This window comes from Seriola aureovittata, chromosome 7 (assembly GCF_021018895.1).
Source record: "Seriola aureovittata isolate HTS-2021-v1 ecotype China chromosome 7, ASM2101889v1, whole genome shotgun sequence".
NCBI lineage: Eukaryota > Metazoa > Chordata > Actinopteri > Carangiformes > Carangidae > Seriola > Seriola aureovittata.
The window spans coordinates 19,197,555-19,221,628 of NC_079370.1; the positions used below are offsets into that span (position 1 = coordinate 19,197,555).

The 24,074-nt window shown below is 42.4% G+C and overlaps 1 protein-coding gene across 5 annotated transcripts in view; it reads left to right on the top strand.

Annotated features, from left to right (window-relative positions):
- The window catches only part of triob (trio Rho guanine nucleotide exchange factor b), a 112,539-nt gene that overhangs the window by 82,385 nt on the left and 6,080 nt on the right, over window positions 1–24,074 (top strand). For 4 of the 5 annotated variants that reach the window (XM_056379842.1, XM_056379845.1, XM_056379843.1 and 1 more), the window contains 22 exons: window positions 257–447; window positions 1,236–1,337; window positions 2,493–2,632; window positions 2,973–3,072; window positions 6,314–6,566; window positions 15,805–16,091; window positions 16,203–16,373; window positions 17,562–17,657; window positions 18,129–18,277; window positions 18,456–18,522; window positions 19,022–19,125; window positions 19,263–19,332; window positions 19,486–19,575; window positions 19,773–19,865; window positions 19,990–20,040; window positions 20,199–20,276; window positions 20,558–20,749; window positions 20,969–21,146; window positions 21,333–22,234; window positions 23,276–23,526; window positions 23,640–23,769; window positions 23,850–23,877. In XM_056379842.1, the coding sequence (XP_056235817.1) occupies window positions 257–447; window positions 1,236–1,337; window positions 2,493–2,632; window positions 2,973–3,072; window positions 6,314–6,566; window positions 15,805–16,091; window positions 16,203–16,373; window positions 17,562–17,657; window positions 18,129–18,277; window positions 18,456–18,522; window positions 19,022–19,125; window positions 19,263–19,332; window positions 19,486–19,575; window positions 19,773–19,865; window positions 19,990–20,040; window positions 20,199–20,276; window positions 20,558–20,749; window positions 20,969–21,146; window positions 21,333–22,234; window positions 23,276–23,526; window positions 23,640–23,769; window positions 23,850–23,877 (3,723 nt within the window). Of the gene's footprint in view, window positions 1–256; window positions 448–1,235; window positions 1,338–2,492; window positions 2,633–2,972; window positions 3,073–6,313; window positions 6,567–15,804; window positions 16,092–16,202; window positions 16,374–17,561; window positions 17,658–18,128; window positions 18,278–18,455; window positions 18,523–19,021; window positions 19,126–19,262; window positions 19,333–19,485; window positions 19,576–19,772; window positions 19,866–19,989; window positions 20,041–20,198; window positions 20,277–20,557; window positions 20,750–20,968; window positions 21,147–21,332; window positions 22,235–23,275; window positions 23,527–23,639; window positions 23,770–23,849; window positions 23,878–24,074 lie in introns of those variants that run through there. The other variant, XM_056379847.1, reaches the window with a different exon arrangement.

Genomic DNA, 24,074 nt, shown 5'->3' on the forward strand with positions numbered 1-24,074 from the left:
GCTGTTCATGAAATCTAACTCTATGTTTGTTATGTTTTTTGATATACACTTGTACACCTGTTCACTGGGCGTGTTCTTCTCTGATGTTGCCATTGACTAAACTTTCACTTTCAGCACAAGTTACTCAGACAGACAGAGTCAGACATAACTTCACTCAGCTTCACTCCATTTGCCGCCCACAATCATGTCTGTACATCGAGTACGCACATACAAAGACCCCTGAATCTCTCTCCATCCTCTCACTTCACTTTTTCAGGTTTTGATGGGAACATTGACTCCCAGGGAGAGTTGATACTCCAGGAGTCCTTCCAGGTCTGGGATCCCAAGACTCTTATTCGTAAGGGTCGTGACCGACACCTCTTCCTCTTCGAAATGTCCCTCGTCTTCAGCAAAGAAGTCAAAGACTCCAACGGGCGCAGCAAATACCTCTACAAGAGCAAGCTGTTTGTAAGTAATGTGCTGTTTTATGTACTCAGACTCGGTTGTTTCTTTAATAGAGTGTAAGTAGTTTTTGTACTGGTTAAGACAGCTGAGAAGAAAATTAGATGGACAGTGAAAGTTACTGGGGCTGGCCAACTCCAGGATACAATGTTATGAGATTACAATCACAATCATAACATGATGACATTGGATTATAGCTGAACATTTCTGTATGCTGATGGCCTATAGTTGTAGCACATGTTTCACAATTTGTCTATTTCTTGAGTCATCTCAGGTTTTTGGAGGAGTTGAGTACACTGCCTCTATGGCGCACATTATTTTTATTATGCCTCAACGCTGACAACAGCCGGGTCCGGCATTATGTTTTCGTGTTGTACCCCGGTCCCTCTGTCCACTTGGACTCAGAGATGAAATTATTTGATTTTGGTGGGCACAGGTCAAAGGTCAAGATCAACGTGACCTCACAAAACACTCACTATAACTCACATGCTAATTATGACACAATTTTATACAAATGTCTAAAAGGATATAAGTGATGACATTTTATATCCAAATGGTGAGAGCTGAATTTTACTGTCACATCATAACCTTTAGCAAAAACAATTCTGGCCACTATTCAATGCTGTGACTCAGGAAGGAGAGATTGTGACCATATTTCCTGCAAATGGGCGGATTGGTGGAGACATACAGCCGCGAGGCGTTAATTCTAGTTTGGATTACAAGCTGTCACTCATCATTTCATTTTTTTGTTTATGTATCATCTAAAATTACTGTCATGTTTTTCACCTCCTCAGACATCAGAGCTTGGAGTGACAGAACATGTGGAGGGAGATCCTTGTAAGTTTGCCCTGTGGGTGGGCAGGACCCCGACCTCAGACAACAAGATCGTCCTCAAGGTATCAAGATGCTCATTTTATTTCTGCAGATAAAAGGCTAACTTTTTGTCCCTGCGTTCATATTTTGAATTAAGAAATTTGAATATTTTATAACAGTATCTAATCTAATATAAATGATCAAGTAAGAATGAAGAACCAAAACATATTTGCTTCATCAGGAGCTTGAGTTCCACTTCTGGTACTGTACTAAATGTAAAAAAGAGCCCACATGATTCCTCTTCCGCAGGAGCGGTCAAGTTGTTCACACATAAAGAGGAAGAGTCACTCCGTGTCTGTAGTCCACCCACATTAAATCCTCCAGAGTTCCCTCTGTTCAGCCAAGAAAGTTCACTCCCTGTTGGGGGTGGAGTGTTACTTTCTGGTACTTATTCACTCATCATCACACGGACATATTAGCTTAGCAGTTGATGGGTCATAATCCAACCTCACAAGCAACTTGGTCGCTCTCTCGCAGTGAGTCAGAAGCAATGTTTTATTCAGGGTGTGTGTATGGATACAGTTTATATGTTTGATTTGAGAATGATAGAGAGAAGGACAGAAACATTTGTCTCCAGGTGTACGTGTTACGATGTGTGAATGTTTGCTGTGCAGCTGCCTGGCTTATTACATAACTGTTGATGACTGTCTTAATCTGTGCCTTATGTAACATGGTGCCACAGCAGCCTTGGTGCTGCTGGTTGCTAGGTGAAGAAGGAAGAGGGGACACAGACAAGGGTAGTCATATGCTAAATACAGTGTCTACACAATGACTGAGTGACGTAAATAAACACAAGGCTGACACAAGGCTGTCTATAGTGTCTCTGTGACACTCTAAGTGGAGGCAGTGTCGTCATTTCACATTGTTTCTGCATATGGACATGTGACTCAAGTACAAGATTGCAGGGATCAAAGCACTTGTGTGGGATCTGACAGAACTATAATTGCCCAATGAGACTTGATACTGTGTTATTGGTCCACAATTCATTCATTCAAGCCAAGTGAACTGGTCAGCTGCCTTTTATTTTTCTTTGCTGTGCCTTGTTGGTGATTTAATGTTCTGTCTTGGTCTTTATATGAAAAAAGACCAGACTATGCTGCTGACTTAACAGCTGCACATGCTGCGGCAGAATTTTTAAATGTAACATTTATCTGACCAAGTCATGTGTTGTATCCAAGGCTTCAAGTATTGAGAACAAGCAGGACTGGATCAAACATATTCGGGAGGTCATCCAGGAGCGAACTGTGCACCTGCGTGGAGCTCTGAAGGAGCCCATCCACATCCCTAAAGCCACCACAGCTAAACATAAAGGCAGACGGTAAGTTAACAGTGTATTACTCTGAACTTTGTTAATGTTGCTAATGAGATTAAATGTTAGTTATTTTAGCTTGTATATGCAACAAATATTTGAAAATAAATTCGGTAATAAAATTAAAAACAGTTCCAATCAGTTTTCCAATAATGAATATTAAACACTGCAGCTTGAATGAGCTGGAATGCAAAAAAAAAAAGTGACACTACAGAGCAAAACATCTCCAGGCTGTTACAGTACATCAACTCAATAATCAGTATTTCCAGTAATATATGTAAAATATTTAAAACGTTATGATTACTAATAACAGTGATTAAATGACCGTAATGATATTGTTTGCCTGCAGGGACGGGGAGGAACTAGACAGCCAAGGAGACGCCAGCAGCCAACCGGACACCATCTCCATTGCCTCACGTACATCCCAGAACACACTGGACAGTGACAAGGTAGGATTGTGCACACAAACACACACACACATACACACAAAAAACAATCTCCAATCATAGTGATGTAAAAAGGGCAACTTTTGCAGTGTTGTTTCAGTTTTTCATGTGACACTGGTCAGTTCATTCAGTCAGTACATCCATATCACACCGTCACACAATGACATGACCGTCAGAAGCTGCAGTCTGGGTAGATGCGAGCAACTCTCTGTAAGTTGTTTCCTGTGAAATTGTTTATTGGTGTTAGGATGAAGACAGTCCATCTGACAGAGCTTTAAAGCTGCATGTGTGTGCGTGTGTGTGTGTGTGTGTATGTTTCTGTGCGAGTGCAACCGTGTGTGTGTTTGTTTATGTGCACGTGTGTGTGTGCGTGTGTGTGCGTGTGAGAGAAAGGCAACCTTATCTCACTGGGAACAGGGACAGTCGGCCATGGTTATATCTGGTAAATAGCACCACAGAAGGCCTGTCCTCCTACGCTCAGTATGAGCAACTGTAAAGCTAACGTGCACACACACACACACACACCAGCACACACAGATATAAAAAAAAGAATTCTATACTTTTATGTCGTACTAATTATAAACAGCAGCATTGGATTTGTAAATGAGGTCAATTATTTTCACACACTACTGCTGTAATTAGGAAAATACGAAAATTAGCTTAGCGTATTTGCTGTTAGTGCAAAGCTCAGCTCAGTATCATAAAAACCTGTGTGTGCATGTGAATATGCACTTGTGTCAAAACGATCACATACACTCATTAATTACTAGTTGTTCCCTCCGTTTAGGACACACACACATGCATCAAACATCAAAACACACAGTAACACACACACGCATGCAAATACAAATTTTCTCTGGTCTCATCCTCACCTTCTGAATGCCTCTCTCTGTCTCTCTCTCTGTGAGGACTCTCTGTTAGACCTCTCATTCAAGAGGCAGTGACAGTGGTGTGTTTGTGTTGGTGTGTGTCTGTGTGTGTGTGTGTGCTTTAGTGACTGACTTGTGTGTCAGCAGCTTCAGCCTCCCACACTCTCTTCACAGAGGATGCTCGTCTGTATGCCAGACAGGAGAGCACAGTTTTAAGTCCTCGCAGTCATCGATCTCACACTTTGCTTCAAGCTGTTGAAGGAATCGGGCAAATCACAGTGGTTTTTTTTTTCCTCTAATTTTCGGGTGTATTTTTTCTTGATAAATGGACAATAGTGAGCTAAATTGTGGAGACAGCTGTTTAAAGACAAGGATGGATTAACTGCACCGCTCCGGGGAAGAGACAGCCAATAGGGAATCATTTGAGCTTCAGTAGTCTGATTGTAAGCACCCACAGAAGAGTGCTGTTGACTGTTTCAGTGGATGTCAGCGATTTTTCTACGAGCCTTGGGTTATCCGAACGGATCAGAATTTTAATAACCTGGCACTGTTTTCCCAGTGGTGATACTCCATTGAAAAATACATAGATTTACAATTTTACTTATCTTTATCTAGAGAGCATCTTGTCATAGAGATTGAGAACAATCTTAGTGGATTGCTGTAGGAATCAGACTGCTCTGTAGAGTTTTCTAACTCTGGGACTTCTCTCACAATGAGGGAGTGGAAAACAATGCACAGGCTGGAGAACAGGAGCTCACATCCCGTTTCTCAGCTCCTCAGCTCTCTGGCTTTACCACACTACCAAAGGGTATGTTGCAAATAATGTGCTTGGTGATATTTGAAAGCAAACAAAAAAAAAAAAAAAACACCATTGTGACATTTACACAGAGAACATCTTTGAAATTATTCATGCAATCTGTTTCAGTTATGAACATGTAACACCGTAGAAGTGTCAACACTATAAATAAAGAATACATTTGAAGCAGTAGTAAACCTTTGAAGGCATGAAATGTGTGAATGTGTTTGGGCTAATGGGTCAATGGATATTATTACCTGTATGTCTAATGGTATAACTTGTTTTGTTATGGATAAGACTTTGTTCATCTGCCGCTAAAATCATGTTCAACATAGATGCTCAAGAGATGATTGAAATCATCAAGGTTTCCTCGCACAAAATTCTTGTTAGTTTTTCTTTGCGAATTTACCTTGGTGTACCTGAACTGAAAATGCTTTCTTATAGTAAAAATATAAGCTTACAAGTTGCAAACTTGCTGGTGATTATGGAAGAATTAGGGACTTGAAACACATGAAATTGAAAAAGGTCTGTTGCTTACGTATGACAGATGTACAACAGAGAGAAGCTACACATTATCGGACGTTTATTGTTTACATTTGCAGTTTGCACAAACTATACATGCTTTTGTATTTGATGTCTGTACAGTAACAGAATGTATGCACCCTCTGGTGTTCTGGTACTCAGAGCGCACCACACTTCTCTAAGACACTGAGGCATTAATAGCAACAAGCAGCTGCGTTCTCAGTCACATGATGAATGGAAATGCCTTTGAGAGAAACCCGTGAGCAGAATGACTAATTCCACCTTGTTCCACCTCTATCTCATATTGCTTTTCTTTCCATAGACATTAATTAGAGTCAGAACGTCAGAGTGACGTTCTGTTCAGCTGTGCTCGAATGAGTCACCAGTCATCAGTGCCTGTACACTCTGACTTATCAGTACTGCTTGAGTGCCTGTGATGTTAGCAATAGAATGCTGTGTGGGAATATTTGCTTTTTGTTCTAAGAGCCCATTAATTCAGTTTAATAATGTCAGAATTAATTTCACTGAATGACCATGTACTTATAGTGCTGTAACCTGTAGTATTTGTGTTAAGACTAAATGCAGGAGAAATAAGAGGAAATAGTGCAGGATACAACACTGACTTATCCTGTGAGCTGATGATCATTTACTGGCTGGATGAGATACATATGAGCAGTAGCTATTATAAGTCACTCTTTTATGTAGTGTTTCAGTCCTAATTATGACTGCACACTGGCTGCACATATTTCAATGGCTGGAGGCTATGTGCTTAGAAAATCAGTTTTCCAACAGGATTCTCATTCCTCCTCAGTCAGTTTAGCTCTTTATCAACAAATGAAATCACAGTTCATCACTACACACAAACTTACTTAGTTTCACATTGTTTATTTATGACCTGTTGATTATAATTTATCCTCACTGCGTGATGTGTCGAGACTGAATCCATGCTTTATGCAAACATGTGAACAGTACAAATAAAATGAAAAAACATCATTTATTTACTGATCAACATCAACATGCTTTTACACATTTCTGTTCTTCCCTCCTTCTGTTTCAGCTGTCCGGAGGCTGTGAGTTGACAGTGGTGATCCATGACTTTGTGGCCAGTAATGGCAGCAGCAGTGGGGAGCTGACAGTGCGCAGAGGCCAGACTGTGGAGGTTCTGGAGCGACTCCACGACAAGCCGGACTGGTGCTTGGTGCGGACAACAGACCGCTCCCCAGCCCAGGAGGGCATCGTACCCTGCTCCATGCTCTGTATTGCTCACTCCAGGTCCTCCATGGAGATGGAGGGGCTCTTCAACCACAAAGGTAGGAGTAGAATGTTTCCTCAGATTTTTATACCCAGATCGACAGGTGGATTGGTTATTTTCCCATTCTGAGGCACATCTGGACATTTCAGAACATTAAGAAAAGCTAATTGGAATATCATGTTTGGAAACAGCAGAGGGGGCCTGCAGAATCATCTTATCTCACACAAACAGCTGCTTGCCACATCCATCCACATATAGACACTTAGTAGATAAGGTAAAGCTAATAGGATGTATTTCTTGTTTGCAAACATACCATTGGTGACCTGTAGAACCTTCTCTTCTCATTAGACGGCTGCTTGGGGATGCATGTACATGTATTTCTAGATGTTGCTATGCAACTGTGGAAAGCCCGCTTGAGGCACAGCTCTCTTTTAATTATCTTAAAATAATTTCAACCTTTGAATTCCCAGCACTGTTGACATCCACAGATCTCATTATTTTCAAAAACCCTTATTTTGTCTTAGACATGCAGCCACATGTCCCTGCATTGTTAAAAACATGAAAACCTGCTTTGTTAGGGTGCAACCCTGGAGGATATGATGTCACAACCTGCATCTGTTTCGTACCCAAAGGTCCTTATTTAGAGCAGTCAGTGACGTGGTTCCCAAGGTTTTTTCCACACAGTGTTTGTGAGTTAACATCACGCCAGCTCTGGTTACAGTAACAGAAATATTGCTGAATCATGTCCTGCCAGAAAATTGACTGCATCACAATTATAAACACAATACATTATTGTTAGAAATGTGGGAATTTTTCTACACACACACACACACGCACGCACGCACGCACATTGTACATTGTACATTCACTAGTCTGTACACACTCAGTTAACAGTTTATTAGGAACACCTAACTAGAACTAATGCAGTCCAGTGCTACAGTCCTGCAATAAATCCTACAATGTTTGTTTTTTGTTGAAACTGTGTTAAACAGGTGTTGATTGAACTGTGCAATAATTTTGGAGAATATAGTCTGTGGTGCTGCTGAACTGCCCTGCATTATGTTGATAGGCGTTCCTGTCATTTTGTCCACCCCATTCAAATCAATGAGGGTATTCTAAACAACAGACACGCCTCTTTATAATGCAATACAGTTCAGTAATTACAGTATTTGGATCAAATTCTCCTGACAAATGCCTGATAGGTGGCCACTAGGTCATCCAGTAGGTGTGTGGATCATGTCAGAACTTGGTGCTGTCCAGTTCCACTCTTGTGAGCTGTTATATATAATATAGCTGAAGAAGTGAGAGGAAACAGCTCTGTACACAGACCTGATCCTCACTGGTTGGAGTTATGAGCAACTGTCATCATGTCTTGACAGAAGTTTCTGTTTGTGCTTTCCCCTCTTTAATCTGAAAGAGTGGGTGAAAGCGCCTCGTTTCTATGGTAATATAGCATACAAATATTTTGCTGGCAGCGTCTTTGTAATTGGCATGAGAAAGGTCTGCATTTGTATTTAAAATTATAGGATGCTTGGACAGTACATGCAGGAACTCCCAGCTTCGGAATTAGCTGAATGATTTACTACAGTAGTAGAGGAAGAAGGCTAGAATCCACTTTTTTTTTTTCCCTTTACCTCCAGCGTCAGTGTTTCTCATCTCTGTTGCTTCACAGAGCCTCTTGTTTGTATCTGTCTTTCCTTGGTGTCTTGGTTTCGCATAACCAGCCCTCACTGTTTGTATGTGTGTGTTTGTGTGGACAGAGGGAGTGATGAAAAGGAGCTTCTCACAGCAGGGGTTGCTGTGGTCAAAAAAAAAAAAAGGCTGTTGCTGAGGAGGAGGAAGACAAGGATGACAAAAAAAGTCTCTGCTATTTTGTTAGCCTTTTGAGTTTACTGACCAACCATGTAGGCCACTTTGTCCAAAATTGTGAAGGGTGACGGTCTAGGGGATTAGAGTCTTGTCCAGGAAATCCCCCCTTCTCCTGCTGTGCCTCACAACCAGGAATAATTAACTGTTGGGGGCCGATGCCTGTGTCTGGATTAACAGAATTAAATAGAATTGAATGTGAATGGTTCACATGGAGTAAAATTAGCATGTGTGTGTAGCTGGATGTCTGCTCTGTTTATCTGATGTAGTAGTTAACATGTACAGTATATGCTCAGTGTGTGCGTTTTCTACATGTTAACTCAAATCATGTGTTTTTCAATTAGCTGCAGAAAGTTGTGCAAACCTACACACTCCTGTTAAATCAGGTTTAAGTCACTTTCATCTGCATGCTGTTCACATTTTCAGTTTGATTACTGGAATCCCCCCCTTTAGCAAATCAGTTAAAACTTGCAGGCTGCCTCTGAGAATGAAATAAATACAAAGGTGCCAACTTAATAACAGTATTGATAAAAGGAATCTGTAAAGAGCAGAGAGTAAGTACAGGCCAGTGTAAGTGCATGTGTGTGCGTGTTCTTACAGGAAAGAGTGTCTTTAGAGCCCAGGGAGACTCACACACACACACACACACACAAACACACACACAAAAAAACACACACTCACAGTTAAACAGGGAGATCATTGTGCATCGAACTGCTCTGGACTGCCTCATGTGCAGAGGGACATTGTAAGATGAAGTGTTTTGTATTACCTTACAAAACTCTTGCTCCTGAAAAAACTCCCATTGGAGATTCCAAATTCTGCAGAATATGACACAGATTTTTTTTTTTTTTTTTTCACTGAGCATTTTGCTGTTCACTTTTTGTTGGATTTTATAACCAAGTCTATATTTGTTCTAAGCATACTGCCCAAGTTGTATGCATCCTAATGCCTGTTAAATATGCACCCGCCCACACAAACTGAGTGGGTGCCTCTACAAAGGGTAGTACGGTAGATGTGCTGCATGTTTCCAGACGTCCCTCTGGAACAGGAGAGGCACAGTGGAGGCTTGCCCAATATCCTCACGGCAGCCCACTCATGAGAGAGGGAGGGAGGGAGCTACAAAGAGAGGAGAGAGAGAAAAAAACATCCTACTCTCTAATGCTGCATTTGACTTTTTCATTTTCCTCACCCAGGACTTCGCACCTTCTCTCCGAGGAATTTCGGCAGCGTAGTTACAGCAGAATTTTTCCTGCTTTTAACTATAAGTCGTTTCAAAAAGTATTTGAGGTTTTGCATAGGAGATTGAAGTCAGCGTCTCCATACCTGTGGAGATGGTGTGAGGGGATATTTCAAGTCAGACTTCCAGAGGCATGATATTTTACTGACATGGCCCGTGGAATCGAGTCCTTAGTGTCTCTTAACCCGTTTTGCTCCATGGATTCAGCACAGGGAGGACACTCTGACAACTGCAAGTTCTGGCTGCTGGATCTGGGTAGGTGCTTCGATTATGAATCACACATGAGTAAGGACATAATGTGTAGGACAAAAGTCATTTTCTTGCTCCTCTGCTTATGGAAACAAACAATATTTCTACATTAGGGCAGGCTTGTTCTGTTTCTTTTATTCTTTGATATAGAGATTGTGACTGGTCTTTTTATACTTTTAATACTGTACAGCAGAGAAAGATCGGAAAGTCAGGAAAGAGAAATGACACAAGTGATGAGTTGCTCTAGTTTACCAGCATGGTGTTATTATTTGTTTCTCTTAACATGGCCAAGATGTAAAGAAACTATGGTGATAAGTTAGGTTATGCTTGTGATTGTATGACAATGCTGTCAAAACATGCAGAGTCAAAAAGTTGGATCAAAAATGCACCAGTTTCACGCGCGACATTGAAACTATTACAGTGTAGGAAACAACAGTTCTACACTCTGTTTTTGACAGCCTGTTTGTTGTCCATTCCATCGCAGCTATTTTCAAATTGTTTTCATGCTGAGGGTATTCACTAATCAAGTGTGGATTATGTTGTGGCATTATGGCAGTGAAAGTAATTTGGTGAATGTACCGTTAAGTGATGAAATATTAAATCTACTGAAATCACATTGACAAGATTATATCTTTGTGCTTATCTGTGCGCCAGCTCTGGCTGGGGCTGCACAGATGGGCAGAGGGTGTCATTGTGTTATATACCCCAGGGAGGAGAGGGAATAATGAGGTCAAACAAACTAGAATAGAAAAAAACAGGAGCTTCTTAAATGTTGTCCCTCTTCTATTTAATGTTCGTTGTCTGATAAATCATAAAAAAAAATAAATAAATAAATAAAAAAACACACTTAAAACACCAGGCTGCTTTAGCCCGAATGTGAAGCGGGTGGTCTCTGAATTCTGTATCTCCCATCCCAGCTCCACGCCCTCCCTAACTATGGCTGTTGATGGCAAGCCTTCTCCAGCACTGCTTTCCCGCACGCCGCACCTCCGCCGCTAAAAAGCACTTCTTAAAGCGCACCAACTGATGTTTGTGTGTGTCTGTGTGTTTGTATCACTTCTCCCGGGGGAAGATAAGACCACACGAAAGATGCTCCCCTGGTGACACTTCTGGAATCCCAGGCATGCCTCTGTGGAGCTGCACAGACTTTTAGGATCACTCCAGTTGTACAACAGCCCCTCCCCTCCCTCCTATTCTGAGACGCAGGCGCGCACGCACGCACACATACACACACTTACGCACACACGCACATACACAGTTGTAAATCTAGCATGTTCTTTGCAATAGCATGAACGAGCAGTCGCTGAGTTATGGTAGCATGTTGCAGATAAATTACCACACATCTGAAGATGCAGTAGAGAGCATCTGGTGGACTGTTCTTCTCAGGAATATGAGCCCACAGGGTTAAACTGAGAGGACGGTAGCATTAGAAGTGCAAATATAGATAGTGTGTGTATCATGAGCCAAACAGAATTCTACATAAAGTAGAAGTGTATGACTCCAGTGATCATGGTAGTTGTCTCAGCAGCACAACACACTAATGGGTCTGCTGATGAATCAACCAGGAAGTGAGCAAGATGCCTTTTGATCCAAAATTGCTCCTGAGACAGAGACGCCAGTTTACTAATCGAGTCAGGATAATCATTTTACCAAAGATTAACAAGGATGTCACTTTTCAAAGCCCGTTGTAGACGTTCTTCTAAATTCTTAAAAGGAAATTGAGAAAATTATGTTAAATGTGATGAAGCTGAGACAATTATGGTTGTAGCCACTGTAGAATTATACAGGAGATACCGACAGATTGTCGTGATAGAGTTTTGTTATATTAACTTTCTTGTCTTTGAGCTTCAGGGAAATGGCCAACAATTTTTAAATGTTTTGTATGTAGTGTCAGCCTTGCACCAGTATGTGCCCTCCGTGTAGTTACTGTTTTTATATTTGGGAATGCTGCATTTGTAATTACAAGCATACCAGATGAGAGTGACGGGACCAGATTCTATTTGCAGTTGCTGCCTCTGTTTTGAGACCAGGTATGAAAATGCTGCTGTGTGAAATACAGTAGCTCCAGACAAATCAAGACAAACTGAATGACCCACTGAAGAACTGAAGAGGCCTCTTGGCTGAGTAGTGATGAATCGTCAAGTCCAGTGGATTATTCGTTTTGTCTTGACGTCGTTAAGAATTGTGCTTTAATGAATTCAGTTCTACTTCAATGTAATCTCTAATCAAAAAGAATGACCTATCCTTGCGACTCGAATGTAGTCATCATATTATATTAAAAACAATGATTACGAGAGGAGGAAAAACTCTTAGCCAGCTTCACCGCTGCAAACATAGTATGTGTCCCCCAATTTTTTGGTTTCCCATGAGTGAGAGCCTGACCAGCTGTTTCTGAGGTGTCTCCACTATGAAAGACTCCCTGCAGAGCAAAGGCCGAAGGTCATGCCCTGTGTGTGTGTGTGTGTCTATGTGTGTCTCTAGGGTTATTTTCCACTGAAGAGGAATGTGTCAAGGCTACTGACCCCGTGTTTCATCCATTTACACCCCTATTAACACGACCTCTTCCGTCTAACCAGAGCATGTAGATAGTACTAAATGCTCATCTAACTGTCATCTAACATCTAAGTGTGAAGATTTCAGTCATGTCACATAAAAGACAAGAGGTAGATTTCTTAGCTTGTTTTGACAAAAGTAGAACATTATGCATGGTTCAGTTATTACTGAAGTTGCATTTTACATTTACGCTAATCACATTTCTGATATTAAAAGGTCATCCTTTTTTAATTTGTGATATTCCAAATTTATGGGATTTTGATTTTAATATTGACAACTTTTGGAGGCAGTATTCCCTCAAGACTGAGACCACAAACTCAATGATCTTGTCAGTATTTGAATGACATTCAAAAGTATAAAAAAGTAATTGTTTCTCAGCACAAACCCAGCCGGTCTGAATTGACAGTGTAAAATGTTTGTCTGCTAAACTTGCCCGGCAGCCTCTGATGTACTATCTGGGATGTCCCTGCTAACAACATGTGTGCATGTCAGGTTGTGACCTCGGCATGTCTGCAGGAAGCACGGTGGGTTTGCTCTACATGAGGAGTCCTGGCTCCTGTGTCTGGCTCCCTGGTTCCATCTCCTTTTAGAGTTTCCACCTCAGAGTTATACTATGTATGTGTGTGGTGTAGCTTGTCAGTGTCATGTGTCAGTTATAGTAAAAACAGCGGAAAGGGGTCTGGGTTACACAAAAAAAACCAAAAAGATAACAGTTGCGTGATGCTTAAGTGTCCACTTACTGTTTTTTACCCAAACTATTGAGGATTTTAAAACCCCAATAATGCAAAGGCCCTGTCAGCACCTGCAGTCTTAGCTTTTAGTACAGATAATGGATAAAATGTACTGGTGTTATCTACTGAAATAACAGCATACAGAACTCATAAAGGTAGGTTTTGATAGTCCTTGGAGACCAACAGTAGTAAAGCAGAGGAATTTGGAGTCATCAGAATTACAGCCTTAAATAGGCTCCACGATTGTACCCATGACTAAAACATTCCAGGGCAGGATCGTAACGAACCGCCGTGACTCTGGTTTTCATTTATTTCTGCATGAGAGATAGTTGAGGCAGGTAAATCACACAGCTATTCTAAAATCTATAGCCAGCATTAAGATTGTATGGAAACATTTGTGCTGAGGAATGCAATTATCTTCCATCAAACTGCCCTCAAGGAAGACAGACAACCCCCTCCACACCTCCTATCATCTTTAAAAAAGCCCTTTGTGTGGAATTTATAAATCAACTGAGCAGTTTAGTTTCCCTGGGAGATGCAACAGTAAATGTCTGGTAAAAAAAAAAAAAAAAAAATTACGGGATGAAAACAGGATAACAAGATGCGTCCTCGCCTGCTCCGCCTCGACATGTTCGCGTTATTGTTCACCTGACTGATGGCTCAGAATATCTGGCATGAGGCAGCTGAATATTGCAGAATGATTGAAAGATCACGCCTCTTATCGCTGAGGTCACGCTCAAGATACCTCCAAGTGACCTGGGCTTTGTCAGAGTGAGAGGGTGAGAGGAGTCTGACAGAGGATGGCTTGAGAGGCTTAACAGTGCCTGATGTGGAAGACGCTTGTTATTCTGGCAAACTGTGCTTTCTTCTTCCTTTGCGTGCGATGTGAGAACACATGCTTCGTATCAGCAGAGCACAGTAAAAATGAGTCTCCCAGAGGCTCAGCGACTGACACGCACGCTCACATGCAGATGCGCTCGTTCAGGAGCAAGTACGTACGCACCCAGCAACGCGGCGCTGTGCAAAAGTGTCCGCACCTGCCATTCATAAGGGCCAATCAGCTTGGTCACGTGGCTTAATCTTTAGCAGCTTTTTATCTTTTTAACTACTTTAATAGATAAATGATGGAGAGACTGAGGCCTGAGGCTCTTCTGCTCTTTAGTAAAGCTGTTGCACATTATTCCAAAACATGGATAATCTTGTCTTTTATTCAGACTTAAATTCGTTTATTTCTCAAAAACGCACAAAAAAAACTGAATCTAATTGTTTTTCTTTTCTACATTTAGCTTCGAAGCTCGACATTCAACAATGTGATGTGATGCAAACAATTCAGAGCAGGGTGATGTAGGAGGAGAGTAATGTCCTCAAGTCAACTCCAGCCCCCGTACAGTTGCACTTGTTTTTGCACTTAGGCCTTTTCTGGAAGTCATGTGCTCTCCACAATGAAAACATCATCTCTGAGATTTTTCATCAGCTTAGGACTGTTTTCAGAGGCTTTGATGAGAACTCTGTATCCTTGGAATATATCCTATTAGAATTTTTGGAAGATAATAAAAGGTGCTCTCCTCATCCTTGGATGATTGCTGAAGTTCTTTCACATTTTCTTTCACAAGTTCTGTCACATTTAGGACGTTTTTTTCTTCTTACCTCGCTATTGGTAGTAAGGGACACTATTAAATCATGCATTACCTCTTGTTGAGCTGTCAAGTCTTGCGGGAGGTGAAATGTCTTGCCCAGGGAATTCTGTGTGGTGTCACACTTGGGGTTATGTTGCACAGTGTGAGAAAGAAAGAAATCCAACCTCTGCATTGTCATCCCAAGACTCATTCTGTAAGTTGTTGAGCCAGGCAAGAGGTTTTGTTTCTTCCTTCAGTGGCACAGTGAAGAAAAGCAATGTCAGGGCAGCAGAGGAGAAAGGGTGTGAGCCTAAAGGAAGGAAGGAGAAGAGGAGTGTCTGAGCAGACAGGTGAGACAGGCAGGTGTATCTTTGAAGCGCTCAGACAAAGCCTGAAGCAGCCCTTTATCCTCTATGATTGTCTGAGTTCTATTTGAGGATGAGCTTTCCTCCTACAGATTCCCTGAGGAGCTGCCATCACTGTGAGGGGGAGGCCAGCCTGCCTACTGCACATATCACATACAGAAACAGCACAAACAAACTTGATAATGAAAATCTTGATCACATGCTGTCACTTTCCTCAATCTTCTCCGACCTAAGGGAAACTCACAGGCATAGACGGTGCCTATAGTGTCATTTTAATGTTTGTTATGCAGAAAAATGCGGAAAGAAGACAACTGCTGATGACTTAAACCCAACCTGGAATAATTTACCAAATAAAGCTGTGATTACCTGACATTAATAACTGAAACATTTTAGTTGTAGAACTTCATATCTTCATATTGCAGGACTGTTTGCTGCTGTGTACAAGCGTTCGGCATGTTTTACAGAACCAGAAAACATTAATCACGTGGATTAGTTGTTATCTGCTGTTAATGCCTGAATTAAAAGACCTGTCACTCAATGTAAGATAAACACTAATCAATACTGTGTTTTGATTTTTGGTGAGACAACCTTTTTGTCTTCATTTGGATCAGATGGTGCCCTTATACGTGTGAAAATGTCATTAGTAACCTCCTCTGTCCTTTCTCCACCTCACCTTTAGACACCTTGTCTGTATCCAGCAATGATGCCCTTCAGCCAGGCTCCAGCCAAACCCTGGGCCCTCACAGCTCACCAGGGCCTAAACGTCCTGGGAACACTCTGAGGAAGTGGCTGACCAGCCCCGTGCGGCGGCTCAGCTCCGGCAAAGCCGATGGCCACGTCAAGAAGCTCGCCCACAAGCACAAGAAGAACCGTGACGGCACAAGGAAGAACATGGACACAATTCCCGGCTCACAGAAGGACTCGGATGACAGTGCTGCCACGCCGCAGGACGAGACACTGGAGGAGGTAGGAACCGATAAAGAAGTGGATAGCTACGACACTGTCAGAAAATTTAAAGGCGAGTTTTGCGTCTGATCTACCGACTGATGATCATTGCTCCCTCTTTTCTCTCTCCAGCGTATGCGTAATGAGGGGCTGAGCAGTGGTACCCTGTCCAAGTCTTCCTCATCAGGCATGCAGAGCTGTGGCGAGGAGGAAGGAGAGGAGGGGGCTGACGCCGTCCCTTTGCCTCCCCCAATGGCCATCCAGCAACACAGCCTGCTGCAGCCCGACTCCCAGGACGACAAGGTGGGTCATACGTAGCTACACAACCCTGACAGACAATGGTTTGCAGAAAACACAATGTACAGTCACCCAAGACACATATGGCTCTTTTCATTTAAGCCTAACCAAAACAGATCAGCAATATGGTGGCACACAAACGCATAGATTATTTACATGAATTGAGGGGAGGGTTCCACATGTTAAAGTAGGATAACATAGGTAAGTGCAGGCACATGCAAAATAAGTTGCTCTTCACAGGAAGATGTTTATTGAAGCTCTTTTACTTCGTAATCTTCATTTTAGCAGCCGGGTTTTTGTGTTTGGTCCCATATAGAGGTGCATTAATATCGCTTTTCATCCACACACTTGAGAGCTTACAATAACACAACTTAACTTTTACTTTGGTACTAATAACTTTTCTTTTTTTTTCCTTTTATTTTCTTGATGGTTGCATGTTCCTTCCTTCAGCATTACGTTGATTTCTGTTCTGCTTCTCTTCTTGCCCAGTTTCCCTATCTTTCCATGTAAAACCTCTTCATCATCTCCACTTTGGATCCTGCTCAGTTTCACTTTTGTCTTGCCTTTTTCTTATCTTTCTTCCACCAAATAAATGTCATTCAATGGAGTGTAATTATACTTCTGTGGCTGAAGTGTATGCTCCATTCATGAGTTTCTGCAGTACTGAGGTGTTTGTGGGACTAAATGGTAAATTCCCATTAAGTCCTGTTGTGTACAGGGGATCCCTTTAAATCTTTGCCTCAGACTGAGCTCTGTTGCAGAGGCAAACTCTCTCTCCAATGGAGAATTAAGCAACTATATTTGCTGTATATAAGTTGTTAGACCAATCATGGTGCTCATGTTCGAATAGCAGTCCAATCCCAGAGCTTGCCCTTTACCTAAACCCACCTCATAACCCCCGTTTCCCCTGAGAGCAGCCTGTGATTGGCTCCAACTTGGCCCCTAATGAACCCTTTTATTAGGGAGATCACACCCACCAGTCCGTATTTGGACATGTGGAATATCGGGCTCCAAACTCAACAATGGTGAGCCTGATCACATACAAAGTTGTAGTCATTGAAAATGTGTCACACCTGTATGCATGCAGCACCACCAAGTTTTACAGTTCATGTTTTAAACCTTAACCGATAACTTTCTTTCTTCCATTTTCTCTCTCTCTCTCTCTCTCTCTCTCTCTCTCTCTCTCTTTTTCAGTCGGCATCTCGTCTGTCCGCTCGTCCCAGTAGTTCAGAGACGCCCAGTGCTGCTGAACTGGTCAGTGCCATCGAAGAGCTGGTGAAGAGCAAGATGGTGAGATGGAAATCCTAAGATAAACTCACAAGCACACACAAGTGTGTCACATTTGTACACAGAACAATTCCAGTCGATGTATTTACAAGCACACACACACTTCTTTGGTGTTGTTGACAGAGAATGGCATCATGGCCTACTAGTCATCTGTCAGGACTGTGACTCACTATGCCAGCTGTCCACTGTTCCAACAAATGGGCATTGCACTCTGGCCGATAGCCCAACACACTCTCTGGCCTAGATACAGACACATACCAAAGTAAAGGCAGTACAGTTTTCTCTGGGGTCTTACAGTTTTATTTTGATCCATGTTAAAACAAATGAAATGATGTTGGAGTGAAAAACATAAGATCACATACTGTAAACACAGCCTGTTTTTTCAGCTCTGTTTATTTTCTCCACCTCTTCACTCCTTCTCCCTCTCTTTTTTCTCTTCTTCCTCTCCTCGCCTCTGTCCCCTTCTTTCCTTAGTCTCTGGAGGATCGTCCCAGTTCTCTGTCAGTAGAGCCGGGCGACAGCAGCTCTCCCTCCCTCAACCCCTCCGACAACTCCCTCCTCTCCTCCTCCTCACCCATCGATGAGGTGGAGGAGCGCAAGTCTGGCTTCCTCAAGAGGAGACAGTGAGTTATAAGCCAGTGTCTTGTTAGTGCTTTGATAAACAAAAGCTGCTTGAGTTCAATCACTTAATCATGTTTGTCCTCATTTGTGTGCTTATATGGAGTATTTCTGATGTTCGTCCATGGCTGAGTGCATTACATTTGTATTACACTGTGACAATTTCTGTTTTCTGTCTCTCAGTTATGTGCTTCTGGAGCTGGTGGAGACTGAAAGAGACTATGTCAGGGACCTGGGATCAGTGGTGGAGGTAAAAAAAAAAATTTAAAAGACGTTAAAATATCCCATATTTTACAATTTTCCTGTCTTTTATTTGAAGTTTTGATATCCATAAAAAGATATATTTGTGATTTTACGAACCAAAAATCATCTCAATGTAGTTTTATGTCTCCTCTGGCTGACTGTTCTCTGAGTGATAGAATAAGAGTAAAACAGATTTCAGGTAAACAACCCTGCAAGGTTGGATGGTGGGCCCAGATTGGCCGGACATGGCTGAGGATGGTGACTGCTTTGCTGTGACATCACAAAGATACAGATGTCCTGACAGCTTGTTTTGAGGCTCAGTGTCTGAATACCGGCTGTGTTCATTTCTCTGTGGACTGAGCACTTTGATACATTCACAGTATTATTATAGAACCTAGACCTGCTTTATGATCAAAAAAGACATACATACTTTACATAAAATGGGACCTTTAAAGCCTTTAAAGGTTGCTGTATATTTCATAGTAAGTCAACCTTCATCCCCTCAGGGCTACATGAGCAGGATGAAAGAGGAAGGAGTTCCAGATGACATGAGAGGAAAAGACAAGATTGTCTTTGGAAACATCCATCAAATCTATGACTGGCACAAAGAGTATGTGGACACCCTCCTTCAACAACTTTTAAAGTTTATGTATTATCTGCCCCCAGAATGAACATGTATACCAGTCAATACTATGTTCCTTGGCAGGTTAAATCATGTGTTCATGTTCTCTCTTGGTCGGTTCACAGTTTTTTCCTGGGAGAGCTTGAGAAGTGTTTGGAGGATCCCGACAGGCTGGCTCCTTTGTTCGTCAAACAGGTGAGACTGCTGTTCACATTTGTTTTTGTTGGATTTTCTGATACAGCTTGCTGAATTTAAAAGAGAGAGTAAGGAAATGACATTTTTCAAGCTGTCAAATTATTTCTCACTTTTAAAAGCTTTCTTTGATTTCTGGCTTTGTTTCAACTACAGGAGCGGAGGCTACACATGTACATTGTGTACTGCCAGAACAAGCCTAAGTCTGAGCACATTGTGTCAGAGTACATTGACACTTACTTTGAAGTAAGATTGTTAAACCATTTTACATCATTTTACACCTCCCAAACCTACTGGCTTACTTTGATATCCAATATTCATTCAAATAAAGTTGTTGGCTGTAGAATTATTTTGAACTTATCAACATGCTTGTAAGCAGATTATCTTTCTTGTATTGGTCACTAATTAGTATTTCCTGGAGATAATATGTTTTCTCTCATTAGGACCTGAAGCAGCGACTTGGCCACAGATTGCAGATCACTGACCTGCTAATCAAACCTGTGCAGCGCATAATGAAGTACCAGCTGCTACTAAAGGTAAATCCACCATGGTGTTTCTTGCCTTTTAGACAGCATTCAAGCAAAGGACAAATATTGTCTGTGCTGAACTTATTTATTCAACACAATGAACATTTCTCTACATATCTGAACTCTTTCACAGGATCTTTTCAAAGTTTCTAAGAAGGCTGGAGCGGATATAACAGAGCTGGAGGTAAGACAAACGGTTTCAGCTCAAGCTTCATTTAAGTGATAATATACACTGATCTTTTGCCTTTTGCCACACGTGATTTGACCTCAGTTCATTTTACTTGAATCTAATGTCAGAAATTTGTCTCTAAAGGCTTGCTTTACTCTCATATTCTACTTTAGAAAGCTGTGGAGGTGATGTGTGTGGTCCCCAAGCGCTGCAATGACATGATGAATGTTGGGCGCCTTCAAGGCTTCGATGTAAGACTGCTCTTTATACAATTTTACGACATGTAATGTCATGTAAGCTGATGATGAGGCAATCAATTTGCAATTTTAGTAAATTGCCACTAGGTGTCAGTGTGCACTCATTTTTTGCAGATATCTGATACTGTAAGCACTAGTTGGTAGTTTATTAGCAAAGGTCTTTTTTTCTTGCCTGTTCCAAATTTATGAAAACTGGTAGAAAAGCTTAGAACAGCATGCTCTCCTCCACTGCTGCTGTCTGTTCTCTGAGTCCGTTTCTCTACTTCTTTCTTCAGGGTAAAATTGTAGCTCAGGGCAGATTGCTTCTCCAAGACACCTTCATGGTTTCAGACCAGGATGGAGGGCTTCTATCCAGGATGAAAGAGAGGAGAGTCTTCCTGTTTGAGCAGATCGTCATCTTCAGTGAGCCCCTGGACAAAAAGAAAGGCTTCTCTACTCCTGGCTACCTCTTCAAGAACAGCATCAAGGTGAGTGCAGCTCAGTGAAGTCTCAGAAAGCTACTGTTACAAAATGTAAGCCTCCCACTCGTGATAATATTGAATTAGAATGAATAAAATGATGCAATCTATGGATTGCACCGTAGCTTCTTATCCATGAAGCCAATGTCAAATTCCTTTAACGAATGTAAACATCTCCTGTGTCCTTTTAATTTTTATTCTCCACCACTCTCTTCTTTCTTACTCCAGGTGAGCTGGCTGGGTCTAGAGGAAAATGCAGATGACCCCTGCAAGTTCACACTTACTTCAAGATCATCTAGTGGTAACCTGGAGAGGTACACCATCCATTCGGCGAGCCCTGGAATCAGTCAAGTCTGGGTCCACCAGGTCAGCCAGATACTGGAGAACCAACGCAATTTCCTCAATGGTATGTTATAATTACTATCCACACAAAATGACATGTTTACACCAAAATGAGGTTGGTCCTTTTGTGGAAATGTACACAATTAACAGTAGAATTGTGTTTGAGTTTTCAGGTTTTCAGCAGCTTCTTCTGAATAATCTCTAGTTATTTACACAAATCTAATTCTGTGACTTGAATCCTCTCCCACAGCTCTGACATCCCCCATAGAGTACCAGAGGAATCATGTGGGTGGCGGCGGGCCGGGTGGGCCACCCAGCAGTAGCAGCAGCAGTACTGGAGGCCTGCCTGGGGGCAGCAGCTCCAATAGTACCTCCAACATGGGAGGGGGAGGTGGCGGCGGTGGTTCTGGAGGATCAGGGGGCAGCTCCTCTTCTCTGTGTGGCCCTCGCTCCCGACCCTCCCGCATCCCCCAGCCATCCTCACGCCTCCCCCAGCCCGTCCACCACCATCACCCCCCGGGCCCCGAGGGGCCCGACCGATCAGCAGGTATGTGGTCACCCTGCCACCCTCAGTCCCTCCCCTCTAACCCCTACTCAGACACCACCACAAATGGAGAGCTGTTAGCCTCAGAGGTCCCTAAGATGAGGATGCTGGATAGTCCTCATGGAAGTAACAGTAATAACAGTAACAAGCCATCAGGCAGCATGGAGGGCAGTGTCAGACAGGCTCTCGGAGTCTACGAAGAAACCCAGAAACATCAATCAGCTGGAATACCACAAATGGCTGTGGCTCCTCTGAATTTGCCCCTAAAAAGCCCTCGAGTCGGGACGGTTTCTCCTCTGATCTCACCTCAGTCCCCTGGAGGAGGAGGAGGAGGAGGAGGAGGAAAGGAAGCATTTGTCCCCTCCAGTCCAGCTCATAAAGGCAACACTTTCTGGGCTATGGTCCCTGCTGTGCCTCCCTCTCAAGCCAGCCGGCCTGGTTCTTTCTCCTACCCCAGTGACAGTGTTGGTGGAGGGGACTCATTGGGCAGGGGAAGCCATGGGACGCCTTCTCATCACCGCCACTCAACCCACAGTAAGGACATAGACCGCATGAGCACCTGCTCCTCCACCAGCGAGCAGTCCATACACTCCACCCAGAGCAACGGGGTAAGATGCCAAGTCAAGGCCCAGGCTTCAGTGAGGCCTAGAGCTACTCACTAGTGACTAACCCCGCCCTGGCTGTCAATCAGTCACCCTGCCGCTGGCTCTGAGAATGGCTTGTACATGCAGCAACTACTACAGTGAAGATTAATGGCTATCTGAGTGCACTAACTTCACCGACAGTGTGTGTGAGAGAGACTCTTCTGGCTCTCCCAGAGTGTACTAACAGTGTGGATCTGACTCACAGAGCAACTGTTGTATCTGCTTTCTAAGGCACTCTCTCTGAACTTCAATATGTGTGTGCTTCTCAACTTCAGCTAATAGACACTAACATCTGCCAAACAATTTAAAAAACACAATTTCTCTTTGATCTTTTCCATTCATTCTTCCATGGGAAGCTTCCCATGCAATAATCAATGATCTCTGGTCCAAAGTTTGTCCCGTATGAGGAGCTCTTTCACATTTTACATCCTTTCTCCCTTTTTCCTGTTAGCCAGTTTAGTCTGAATGTTGCAGTGGTTAGCCTTGAGACAACATCAGCTGATGTTTGCGTCACTTCAACCTGCTTTGTCTCTCTTCATGATGAGTGTCTTGTATATTTCATCTTGGAAACAGTTTTTTTTTTTTTTTTTTTTACTTCAACTCCACTCTGTCTTTATGAACACAAAGTTTCTTATTTCGGCATCTCTGACTGGACGATCATAACTTCTGCCTCACAACTTCTCAGAACATAACTGCTCTCTGATATAAAAACCTCAGCTATCACTGTAGACACAGACAATTGTTTTAACCATACTTCTGCAAGATGAAAAGCATTTTGCAACGCTTCTTCTGCTGCATGCATCAAGCATATTTGCAAGGTCATTGGTGTCACCATGGTCATGATGGATTTGAATGGTTTCAAGCCAATGCTAAACTTCTGTATTTCCCTTTTACAGGAATGTTGGTGCATGTGTGTATTTTAATGTATGTGTATGTGTGTGTGTGTGTCCAAATGTGTCGGTGTGCGATTTAAATCTAAAGTTCCACAATCCTCTTCTCTGACAGAGTGAAAGCAGTAGCAGCAGCAGTGTGTCCACCATGTTGGTGACCCAGGACTATGTGGCAGTGAAGGAGGATGAAATCAGTGTGGTGCAGGGTGAAGTGGTCCAAATGCTAGCCAGCAACCAGCAAAACATGTTCCTGGTGTACCGGGCAGCCAACGAGCACTGCCCTGCAGCTGAAGGCTGGATCCCTGGCTATGTATTAGGACACACCTCATCCTCCACCACACCAGAACTCCCTGAGGGAACAATCAAGTAAGTTCTTGAGACAAAAACGAACAAGTGTAAATGTCAGAATCCACAATGATTATCTAAAAAAACAATAGAACCTGATTTTTTTCTCTTTTTGGTGTGGCTTTGTGTTTTAGAAAATCATTATCATGGCACACAGCACTCCGCATCCGCCGAAAATCTGAAAAAAGAGACAAGGAGGGCAGGAAAACAGAGAACGGCTACCGCAAGTCTCAGGAAAGCCTGGCCAACAAAGTCTCTGTCAAGGTAGAGATGATGATGATAACTGAGTTAAAGTCATTTTATTCTTTGTCCTTTCTAATTTTGTCTTTACATCTTCATTACAGCTTCTCAATCCCAACTTCATCTATGATGGTATGTGCACATTGTGGCTTTTGGTGAAGGAGTGGATGAGTGTGTGTGTGTTTAAAAATGATAAAGGAAACATAAAGAAAGACTGAACCCATATACCATACAAATATGTTTGCCTGAATTATCCATTATGGTCTTGTGAATTTCCTGCCATCTATCCCTTCTTATCATGAGCTCTTATTTTGAAACTTGTAACTTAA